Source organism: Arachis stenosperma, chromosome 3, assembly GCF_014773155.1.
Source record: "Arachis stenosperma cultivar V10309 chromosome 3, arast.V10309.gnm1.PFL2, whole genome shotgun sequence".
NCBI classification, from domain to species: domain Eukaryota; kingdom Viridiplantae; phylum Streptophyta; class Magnoliopsida; order Fabales; family Fabaceae; genus Arachis; species Arachis stenosperma.
In genome coordinates, this window is record NC_080379.1 from 1,222,648 (window position 1) to 1,234,445 (window position 11,798).

Below are 11,798 nucleotides of genomic sequence, written 5' to 3' on the forward strand. Positions count from 1 at the left end.
AAGTTTTCTTAGTCAAATGTGTTGCCATTAGCAACATTGACATATGGTAATGCAACTTAATTTTCAAGTTTAAAGAAAATGAAGTGTGTTGTTTCTCCTGGAATTGCTGAATTATTGGAAATAGCTTTCAGTCGTGGTGTGGAATTAATTGGAAAATTACAATTGATCAAGGAAAATTTTCTACCGGTATTAAAATCTCCAATAATATTATAGTATGTTGACAATTAGTACTGACAAAAAACAAAGTTGGTTCAACTCGCATTAATAATAGACCAAATACATGAGACAACATTTTAGAAAAAAACTGCAATAGTTTTACATCAAACTCCTCCCAATCCTTGTTTATATATATATATATAGAACTAGGAGTAAGCACCCTATCCATCAAGCTTTGTTACAGCAACACAAGTAACTAAGGCAAATTAACTTCAACTTCGAAGAGAAGCAAAGTTTATGGCAAGAATAAATATTCAATTAATGCACGAATTCCCTTAGAAGCAAAACTGTAAATAATAAACAAGCTTTTTTTTTTTTTTTTTTTTGGACAGAATAATAAACAAGCTTAAAATATCCGATAAGGAAAAACAACATAGACAAAAAGTGAAACAAAAATATACTGTACATCAATTTGTGACTTGGGCCTTTGAGAACTGAGAATGGGGCTGCATCCGATTCTGTTGGTCCAATTCTTTTTCATACAAACAATGGAAAGCAAGATACACAAAAATCAATCACTGCAATGTGCATCACTCCAGAACAGCAACTTCTTGGTCAACCCTCCAGTAATTTGCATCATTGAATTCCTTCATACCAGGATTGCCTTCTTCAGAACTTTCCTTCTCTGGCACTTTCGGGACTATGTTCCTTTTCAAAGGTCCTGCTTCCCCAACTATCCCTTCTTTAAGAGCCTGTTCCATTGCCTTTTCAGTACCTTCTAATTCTACACCTACAAATTCAACATCCTCTTCAAATAGAGAGGGTACCACGACTGGTTTTGGACTACCCCCCTCCCCAGAATCTCTACTTGATGGTGATCCATTTGATGGGCTTGATTCGCCTTTTGTAGGAGAACTTGCATTAGGGCTGCCTACTTGAGGCTTAGTAGAACCATCCGACTCGTCATGATCCACAAAGGGGTTTGTGCTTGAGGCAGGTTCTCCCCATCCCACCCAATCAGGTAAAGGCCTGTCCCCAAATAAGTCTTCATTCTCAGGTGCATCAAACCTGAAGAATTCCATATCGTTTGAACCGCTTGCTTTCACACTTTTGAAGTCTAAAACATCCCCATTCATGGCATTGCTACCAGCTAAACCACTAAAGAAGTTTGTCCTTGAGTTGGCTGCAATACTAGTATTTTTGCTGTCTGTCAATTCATCTACTCCAACAACTACCTCATCGTCACTACTGTTGCTACCACCATTAGCAGCTTCATTCAGTTTTACCTTATCCATCATCTCTGAGGATGATGTGGCCCCAGGTGCATTGCCAATTTGATCATCTTGGAAAGCAAACCAGTTTGAGTTTGTAAACAGATTACTGCATTAAAAGAAAAAAAGAATGTTTACTCAAATATTTTCTTAAAATCCATGATTAACCAGGAAAATAATAGATCAAATAGTAACCTGGCAAATGAGAGAGAATATATTACTCTTATGTGATGTGTCATGAGAGGAATACTATCATCTATTCATAACAATAGTAAAACCCTAATAGTAATAAGGATAAATATAAATGCTACTCTTAAGAGATCATATTTGATACTCTTTGACATGATATGACTCTATCATTTAGAAGAATAATGAAAGAAAAACACCTGACATCCTATGTCGGCTGGCAATTTTAGTAGTAATGCATCAATCATGAGGCAATGTATCCTAACCAACTTTTTCTTTGTTTCAAGAGCTGGTAACCACAAATCACGGCACAATACCCATATAAAAGCATAAAGAAGTTAATACAACCATGTAAATCCAGTACAATGCACAGACGATAGATAGACATGAAGAATGCATACCACTTGGAAAATGAAAGATGAAGCATACTGGACAACCTATAAATATGTATGCCGGTCATAGTAACAGGAAAATACATAATTATGCAAAACAACACACACATATATGAATGTATATATGTATGGGGAGCATAACGGGTCTGTTATTCATTGCGAAGGTTGAGATCAGCATATGTATGACTGTATGAACATTAATTTGAATGGAAATAAAAACACCCAGCTTGAAAAATCCACAGAATCAGGTTCCTCGAGGTAGCTAGTTGACAGAAAATTCTCACCTCCCTTGATCATCACCTAGTCTAAGGGATGATATGACTACTTCAGCAGAATCATCATCAAAGTAAACATCCTGCATTTGATACAAGAGAACTTTATTATCTAATCGTTAACAAGGACTAAAAGATTGCTATATGTTTTGCTTGATGTATACCACAAAGTAACAGTCAGTGATAACAGGCACCAGAGACGTCAGGTGACTAATGCTCAAAAAGTAAAACTAAAAATTAGAGGCACCACACATCAACTTTTGTTTCACAACTCTATAAATGGAAGGGCCAGATTGAGCACAGGTGCGTTGCCCAGATTCCAAATGAGATCAGAATAAATAGCAAAAAGTGGTTCTCAAATCCCCTGAAAACCAAATAAAATAACTTCAGTTACTATTATAAATAGAACTATTACCTCATCATCCCGATCAAGATTTCCACGTTCCTGCAACCAAGATCATCAAAGTGAGTCCAGCATTTAGGCTGCAGTAACTACACAAAAGACAAACCTGGCAAAAACCAAAAACTATAAGCAGGGAGAGAACAAGTGGTGGCCAGTACGTACAAACCTCTTCATTATCATCATTTCCATATATTTTGTATCTTAAAGTCTCGCTCAAATTATTTGCTAGAGCTGCAACATCATAGTCTCTGTCATGAAGGTCATCATCATCACTATCCCTCATCTTATCTTGCAATGCAGTTGGTCGTCTGCACGTAAAAAAAAAAAAAGAAGCTCAATCAAAATGTCAAGGGACTCAAATTCCACTCCAATATTTTACTATCATACACATAATCCCTACAGCTGGAGGTAATCTCTGGCTGTGTTAAAGGACTGCCCATTAAAATACATGGCCAGCGCCTCATGTTACTACAACCAGAATTAGCACCCAAACTATGAGCATCTTATAAACAAGAGCATCTTATAAACAAGAGCATCTTCATCCTCCCAACAACACTTTCACTACACATTTGGGGCTGATTCTTGAGATCAGAAAGCTTACCCACAAGCCCAACGGTGAACATTCTCAACCATGTTACGCTCCTGAAGAGCTGTAGTTTGCCACTCATTCCACTCACTGTTTTGCTGCAGATGTTAAACAAATGAAACAGTGGTATTAATAAAGTCCATCCAACATGAATTTTATTAAGTTCAACCCCATGGTTTTGAACATGGGAAAATCAGATAAGGAAGTCCTAGGAGAAGAAATTTCACGTTACAAAGAGGAGCACAAACAAAACATCAGCAGTATTTAAAGAAAGGACCTTGCACTGGAGTCTTAAGTCTACTTAAGTTGATGTAATTGTAGCTCAAGTAACTTTTGTTAGAATTAAGCACATTTAAATCAAGTGTACGTTACAGATACCTCAGCTATTGATTCTTGTTTCACATAGGTTGGATTTAGGAACCTACTATTATTATATTTAATATCATATGTAATATAAAGAAACGGAGTATACCAATTAGTCAAAACACATTTTCTATGCAAAATCAATAACAATTGTAAAGCAAGGCACATCAAAGACTTGTATCCTCCATGCCAAATTAAATTTTCTATTTCCATGAAAGACTGTTAATGAGACACAAAAACTTCAATGTTGAGTTTTTAAGAAATTTTTTCAAGGGCATGCATTCAGGGAAGTATCACAGATCGTTGAAACATGTATACAAGTAGAAAAACCAAGAACCTTGTATATGGAAGCAAGTTACTAGCAACTAACCTGAAGAAATGTCAGTAGTTGGCCTCGGTTATGTGCCAAGTGAACAAGCTTATTGACAATTCGAGTAATATGTCCAATATTTCCTACCCGTGGTGCACGTTTTCCTGCGGCAGGTACTGTTGGCTGAAAGATCACACATGATTTAGTTGAAAGGCATTCGTATAGACTAATCAAAATTATTAAGATGTATAATTTTCCGTATATAGGAGATATCACTTGAGCCCATGTGCATCTTTCTATTCCTTTTAATTCGATAGTACACAAAGAAAATCAAGATAACTGAATTCTTACTTAGAAAAAGGTTCTAAAGTAATGTGACTCAATAATTAAAACATCTGAAAAGTTACATGTTATCTTATCTATGAGTTGAAGCATCCATGTACCAGATTGCTTTCAGCAGACAGAATACGTTGTTTGTCTGCTTGTAGAAACCTTCCAATTAAATCACACTCTCGAAGAAGATGATCAGTAATAGCATCAGTTTTGCTCTCCAAACATGATAATATGATACTTTCTACTTGATGGTGTAATGCATTATTGTATGGGTACCTGTATTCATAGAAAATGCATCACAAAAGATATAAGAATATTTAAACAGAATAGATCAAGGTTTCTCAAGACAACTAATTCTTCCAAATTGAAAAGGAGTTTCTTACTCAAAGAAAAGATTAATAACTCGTTGAATGGTTCCTGATTTGACCAGCTCTTTTTCTGCCACATCATTTCCAGTTTTCAGAAGTACAGCAATAAACTCCACAATCTGGCCAAAAGAAAAAAATAAAGCTTGGTCAGACAATAAAACATATTTGAAGGCAACATTTGGAAAACCATGAATATAAGCATTTTTCATGTAGAGGTTGACATATGCCACGTAAGCCCATTCGGCTTTTGGCCTAGCCTAACCCAGCCTTCTTGTTGTCGTCATAATTATTTAAATCATTTAGAAGCATTATTATCAACTAAGCACTAAAATTAAGCTTTTGAGCAAAGCTAGACTTCTTTAGTTGGCAAACAACACTTTACAAAATAGTCTATGTCAGGTAATAGGCCCAAGCTTGGGCTGCATATCTGAAATGCTGGTCAATCATGTTTAAGCTAAAACTTGGACTAGCCTAACACATTTCCACCCATTTCCAAGTGCACAGTATACAAAAATTCGGCCTCAATTGATAAACACACTAAAACTATTTCAAGGAGATGGTGAAACCCATACATATCAACAACTAACCTTTAATCGATGCTTCCCAAGTGGAGGTCTCAATTCACCATATGTTGTAGGCAATACCTTCTGATCAGATGACACATTCAAAATCACAAGCAAGTCACCTGTCGAAAAGATATACATATTAATGATGTCACAAGGCTGCTCAAACAAATGTTTATCAAACAGGGGAAAGAAGGGTAAAACTCATTTATGAATAAAAATAGAAGTTAAATTATTGATGAAGTCCATTTCATTGGCAATTTTCCAAAACCTTTCTTCTAGTATAATTATTGATTCAATTTCAACAGGCAAAAAACAATTAATCCAGTTACTTCTAAGTGGTAAAAGAATATAGCTCTCCAGTGATTTAACAGGATAGAGTAAAGAACCCCCCCCCCCCCCCCCCCCCAAAAAAAAAAGAAAAATTAGAGGCCTCAAGTTAGCACCTATCAAACCCTAATTATAGCAATGATGATGTAATATCCTGCAAATTTAAATATATATTCTTTAAATGGAAAACTCTAATATCAAACATATAAAATGCTTGTTCCCATGTCAAATTGACAATGCTTACCAAGTTTAGGGAGCATAGCGCCAATAGTATCCGGGTTTATAGGAATTGGCGGCTCATACATGTTTTGACTTCTGAACGAATGAAATAGTGGAAATGACACAACTGATCTTTTGGGATCCAACAAAGAAATACACACTGAGAGTGAGTAGATAAGGCTGGACTTCGATTGTGAATCTTCCAATGCATAATCCAAAATTTTTGTGATAAAACTGCACAGTATTAAAAAAGTTACTAATGAATTTTGGTTATATATTTAAAGAAAAGGTAAAAACTTGCAATTCAAACCTTGGACTTGAAAGTTTGACCGCTAAAGTAGAAGATGCAATTCTAGTTATTGTACATAATGTTTCAGCTACATTGGCATGAACTTCAGGAGGACTCTGGTTCCAAGAAAAGAAAAAAGTTGTAAGATAATGTAAAACCGAAGACAACAAAGTAAGAGCCTATATAATTTGAACACCTAATTAAAATTAAACGGGATATATCAATTTCCAAGAAGGGTTCATTTTCTTCCAGTCTTTGTTCTGCTTCTAGCCCGAAGATCTATTTATGCAAGTCTATGCGGAAAATACAAAACACTACGACCACGCATTAGTAGTAAAAGCATCACTAACAAAATTGTGTTGCTGAGTAGACAAATTCCTTCACCTAGCCAGTGCCCAGCACTCAAGGCTCAACCTAAGAAGCCTAAATTCAATTCATGAGTGTGGCTTCAAGCTCAAGGAGAAAGCCTGGAATCAATTAAAATGGGCAGAGCAGAAGGGCTTGGGTAAGTTTAAGACCAAAACATGAATTAAATACCCTCCTATGGGACAAGGGGGAAATTACAATGTTTGGCAGAGATAGGTGAATACAGAACATATTGCTGGTCAAAAATCCCGCTTTTAAGGACTATAAACATAATATAGATGCTTCTCTTACAGATGGACTTAATTTATCAACAATCATCTCCAGCAGGTTGCTTTCAGCCAACCATTGCACCACATTTATGAAATTGGGATATGCATGGTCATCAGAACCTACTAATCGAATCAAAACCTGTGCAAAGAACTTATCTCAGAATTCATTCTAACAAATTTGCATGATCTCACTTCATTATAACTACTAGGTAGAAGTTCACCTCCATAATGGATGTAATTCCTATCAAATCAACCAGTTGGCGAAAAACATGCTGATGAGCCTGCAAAGATTATGTTGATCCATGAGAAGATTATTTCATAAGGAGACCACATACCACACAGCTTATGCGGTGTGTACAGTCCAAAAGTTGCTTCAGAAAAGGTGCTAATACAAAATAACAAGAAAAAGGACTTTTATTCCCACTAATGATTTGTGGTCTCCTAAAAAAGTTGAATATTATCAAAAAATTAAACTAGCAAGGTCTACTACAAAAGTCAATCAGTTTACTTACTTGAACATAATTCATAAGAGGCACTGTCTTCCTAGTCATTAGGCAAACAACAACCTGTAGAATGGCGTGGGAATTAGCATTGAACAAGTTGTTTATATACAACCATACAGTTAATGTTAAAATGTCGCACAAACAACAGTTTCAACATTGTCAAATATATACCTTACTAAAGTACCCAGCCAGTAAAGTACTATGAGGACGATCAGGTTCCAAAAAGGAGAATAATAAGTCCATGAGCTGCAATATCGGGAATGGTAAGTGGAAATATATACAAGCAAAGCATTGCAATGCAATTTCTAAGAAAGAATCAAATTGCATTATGAACTGCAATATAACCTCTTCTTCATCCACCAAGGTCTTCAAAATGACATCAATTTCACATGTAAAGATCTCACAGGCAATGAATGGGAACCTAAATTAGAAACCAATTGTCAGATGCTAACATGGGGGAAACAAGAAAGTTAAATTGCTAAAAGAGTTATTTTGAAACAAATTTACTCATATAGCTGCATACTTGAAAACCCGTTTGTTTTCAGCATCCTCTGGAGGTTCTTCAGTAATGTAGCGAAGCAATTGCTCAACCTGAGCTCTATCTCTCAGACTGAAATAGATAAATAAACACATGCACACATAAGCAAATAGTAATTTATTACGTTTGTTAGATCAATTGCATATTCAGCCTGCACTTCATGTAATTAACTATACAAGCTTCCTATTAACACCGTTATAAACTTTTGGACTCTATTGAAAACCAAGATAAACATGAGCCAAAAATAAATCTTATGGCAGTAAAAACTCCACTAATTCGAGTTGACCAGACTTCGGAGTCAGGAATGTACAAGTTTATGAGACGACTGTTTAAGGCCTTGCATTCTTGGATTATTTCTTCTTCATCCAGAAGCTCTTCCAAAGTAAAATTCTCCTTGTCTAGTATTGCCTCCACCTGTCAGGCACCAGTGATAGAAAACAAGAGAATTGAGTAAGCAAAACTTTCGAGAATTTGATCGTAAATCAAAACGGTGTCAAAGTGTTCTATATTAATTGCAAGGCATTAAGTTACAAAGATTTGACTGTAAAGTTGTGTCATTATGGAGAATGTAAAGAAAGGAGATAATCGAGAAAACTAAAGCCGGTTGCTGCAAACTTCCATCGAACAACAGTCCATAGAACATATAAACCGGAAAAATCCAAATATTCATTTCTGTGATTACTTTTGTCTTTCCTTTTACAGAAATTTGCAACAATTTGAATGTCTTTACTTCAAGTAGAGCTACAAGGCTTCCCATTTCCCGGTATGTAACGCCAAAATCACTTCCATTTTACGCCCGGGAAAAGGGCAGGGCCCACTAAGAAGTATAGAAAAAAGAAAGTGATTTAAATTTGATGCGTTATACATGTAAGAATTTTATAGAGACATCCAACCATATTTTATTTCATCAGCAAAGAGGTGTTGGACTAATCACCCAGCAGTATAAAAACATTTTTACACTGACATAACATCAAAATTAATCTAAAAACTTAAAAAAAAAAAGGCAGCAATCAATAATTACATAAAATACTAACTGAAAAATTAGCGAGGGAGCGTGAATTGCTTGTAAGCAAGGCCCTCTTTCCTAACAGAGCAGGACACTTCTACTGTTCTACATGAGCTGTGGTATACTTAGCAATTACACTACAATTACAATTACAATTACAATTACAATTACAATTGACAAACCTCAATGAAAAATCATTACACTAATATCAACACGAAGAAACAAGCTATCAAATTAACAAACTAAGCAGAGTTTAAGAACGAGAAAACAAGCTCAAATGCAGCACAATTCAGCTATCGAAGTAAAATATTAAGAAAAAGAGTGAAAAGAGAGAGAAGAAAGGAAAACTAACAGGAGAGGAGGCAGAGATAGTAGCGAGCTTCCAGAACATTGAGGGGAGAGAGAAAGCGCAGAAGAAGAGGGATCCGTGAATGGGAAGGGAAGAAGGCGTAAACCCTAATTTGAAAGTGAGATCGAAGAGATGCGAGGGTGTGATGTAGAGAGAGAGAGAGAGAGAAATAATGGTAGTAAAGTAGGTAGTAGTAATGGGTTTGGGTAAGCTACGGTAATGGAAGGGACAAGAGATGAAGAGAGGGGGGGCACTCTGGTGCACCACCGTCTACTTTACTCCCTACTTCTTCCACCACAAACTCAATCTTTCCGATGGTTCGATACATGCAATACATAATCAGAGATTCTGACAACACACTCGATTATTAAATTAGTTATTATATATTTTTGTGTAAATATATATTGTTTAATTTATTTTAAAGATATATTTTATATTTTAATATACTTTTTATAGGTTGACTTTTTTTATAGATAATATAATTATACATAACATATATATAGTGTTAAATTAAATATCTAAAAAATAAAAAAAATTATATTAATTTAGATTAATTTATTAATTTACTTAAATAAATATCCACTTTGTATATACAACCATATTAATTTCTGAATCTCTTTTCCCCACTAAATCGACAAATAGAAAACAAAAGTTTATATGCAATTGAGACATGGTGTCCGTTTAGAACATAAATACGATGACATGCATTCATCATTTGATAACTGTTTCTTAAAAAATACGATAGTACACAGATTCACAAAAATAATATGTCTTTAGTGTATTTTAATAAATTTAGACACAAACTATAAGATTGAAATATATATCATTTTTACAATTTTATCCTTTTTTTAATTTTACCCTTTTTCTTCTCATTCTTTATCTCTTTCTCTCTCACCATCGGTATTGCCCCCTTTTTTTTTTTTTACATTGGAGGCCTAAGGCCAAGAACAAAACAAAAAACAAAATAAATTAACGGGGAAAAGAAACCCCACTTCTATCAGCAAATAAAATAAGAGTGGTCTCTTTGGGAGGATGATCCAAAGTAGCATGCTCTCTGTTTTGATTTAGTAGCAAATTTGCAATGCCACCAGCTAATTGATTAGCCTCTCTATATATGTGTCGTATGTGCACTTGCCAATCTCTGTTGAGAAGCTCTTTGATTCTTCTAATCGGGCGAGTTAGTGTTGGGTGGCGTTTTGGAGGTTTCTCCATCAAATTCACAGCTGCTTGGGAGTCTGTTTCTAGCTCAATCCTTCTAAATTCTTTCTTCCATACTATCTCCAGTCCCTCTCGTATTGCTGCAACCTCCGCTTCTATTGCCTTTGCATAGGTCAAACGTCTGGCATACCCATAAACCCAATCACTATCTGCATTTCTGAAAATTCCAGCACAACTGGCTTGCCCAGGATTACCTCTCGAGGCCCCATCTGTATTTAGCTTGATCCAACTTGAGAGCGAGTACTGAGAGAGGTGAGGAACCACCGTCAGCGGAAGAAGTAAAAGGAAACTGCGCAATGAAGATGGACAAGAAAACGCGTTCCAAGCACAGAGAGTCATGGAAGCCCCATCCCCAAACGAGAAAAAAAAAATTCCAGAGGAACCCCAAGCGAAGCGGTCATATGTTAGCATGGTGAAAGGCCCAGACTTTATCTACGAATCTGATTCAGACGATGAAGAAGATAACATGGAGGAAGAGGAGGACTCGGAGGTAGAATCTGAGTTCGAGTATTCTGACAGAGAAGAGGAGGTCCCGGGAAGCGAAGAGTGGAAGACGAGGCGCGAACTACCAAAGCGGAAAATTGTATGGGACGAAGAGGGGTGCCCTAATCTGATTCTCAACAGAGCAGAGCAACATAGATTGAACAAAATGTGGGAGCATACCCTTATTATAAAGCTTCTGGGAAGGAGAATAGGGTATGGTGTTTTGAAGAAAAGATTGGAGAGCATGTGGATTAAGGAGGGGATGCTGATACTCATTAATGTTGGTAATGAGTTTTTCCTGGTCCGGTTCACAGAGCTAGAAGACTACAACTGGGTACTGAAAGGAGGGTCATGGCTAATATTCGATCAATACCTAGCAGTCCAAAGATGGAGGCCGGATTTCAACCCAAGCGTGGAACAACTTACCAAAATAGCTGCATGGGTTAGGATCCCGGATCTTCCGATTGAATACTATGATAAATATGTGATGAGAACCATTGGTAATGTGATTGGTAAGACGCTAAAAATAGACTATAATACAGCTGAACAAGCGAGAGGCAAGTTTGCTCGAATATGCATAGAGCTTGATCTTGCAAAACCGCTAAGACCAAAGTTCAAAATTAAAAGGAGACCTGTCCACGTTGAATACGAAGGGCTTCACACCATTTGTTTTCATTGTGGACGTATTGGGCACAACAAGGAGCAGTGCTAGTATGCCATTAAGAGGCAAAATGAGCTGCAGAATTCATCGGAGAAGGCTGAACAGAGCAAAGAAGAAACAATGGCAAAAGAACAAAGTTCACAGGGACCGTACGGGGAGTGGATGACGGTCCAGAAACCCAGGAGGGCCATTGTCCTTTTTTGCTCTCTCCTTTCTTCTCTCTCACCATTGGCGCTGGGTTTTCTTGAAAAAATGGATCCTTCCCATTTTTTTTAACATTTAAAGAAATAAAATATGATCTCTCACATTTAATTATATAAGTGAAACTAAAAATAAATATAAAAAAATAATAAAAAATTACATT

General features: G+C 36.2%; 2 protein-coding genes across 3 annotated transcripts; one reads left to right on the top strand and one right to left on the bottom strand.

Moving 5' to 3' along the window:
- Window positions 1-262: 262 nt before the first annotated feature.
- LOC130968354 (uncharacterized) lies at window positions 263-9,378 on the bottom strand. 2 transcript variants are annotated; one of them, XR_009081639.1, is made up of 20 exons: window positions 9,076-9,378; window positions 8,028-8,131; window positions 7,703-7,789; window positions 7,525-7,600; window positions 7,351-7,425; window positions 7,189-7,242; window positions 6,898-6,957; window positions 6,699-6,815; window positions 6,063-6,157; window positions 5,778-5,986; window positions 5,228-5,325; window positions 4,656-4,759; window positions 4,383-4,548; window positions 4,000-4,122; window positions 3,282-3,364; window positions 2,847-2,988; window positions 2,693-2,722; window positions 2,290-2,360; window positions 1,814-1,902; window positions 1,390-1,536 (listed from the first exon to the last, which is right to left on the bottom strand). XR_009081639.1 is itself a non-coding variant. In XM_057893571.1 (19 exons), the coding sequence occupies exons 1-19, from the start codon at window positions 9,112-9,114 to the stop codon at window positions 747-749; spliced, it is 2,523 nt and encodes an 840-aa protein (XP_057749554.1). In that variant the 5' UTR covers window positions 9,115-9,377; the 3' UTR covers window positions 263-746. The 2 variants fall into 2 exon arrangements, 1 of the variants encoding a protein (XP_057749554.1); XM_057893571.1 differs by lacking the exon at window positions 1,814-1,902 and having other exon boundaries at window positions 263-1,536; window positions 9,076-9,377.
- Window positions 9,379-10,627: 1,249 nt separating this feature from the next.
- On the top strand, window positions 10,628-11,485 carry LOC130969056 (uncharacterized). Its single transcript, XM_057894620.1, has one exon. The coding sequence runs from the start codon at window positions 10,628-10,630 to the stop codon at window positions 11,483-11,485; it is 858 nt and encodes a 285-aa protein (XP_057750603.1).
- The last annotated feature ends 313 nt before the right edge of the window (window positions 11,486-11,798 follow it).

What these genes read in the sequence shown, in the direction of transcription:
- LOC130969056 (XM_057894620.1), top strand. Translation starts at nt 10,628, where the DNA reads ATGGAAGCCCCATCCCCAAACGAGAAAAAAAAAATTCCAGAGGAACCC.
- LOC130968354 (XM_057893571.1), bottom strand. Translation starts at nt 9,114, where the DNA reads ATGTTCTGGAAGCTCGCTACTATCTCTGCCTCCTCTCCT. An exon ending in TGTCTGCTGAAAGCAATCTG is followed by an intron (nt 4,123 to 4,382) that starts GTACATGGATGC and finishes GTGATCTTTCAG; the next exon opens with CCAACAGTACCTGCCGCAGG. An exon ending in GTTCACCGTTGGGCTTGTGG is followed by an intron (nt 2,989 to 3,281) that starts GTAAGCTTTCTG and finishes TTTTACGTGCAG; the next exon opens with ACGACCAACTGCATTGCAAG.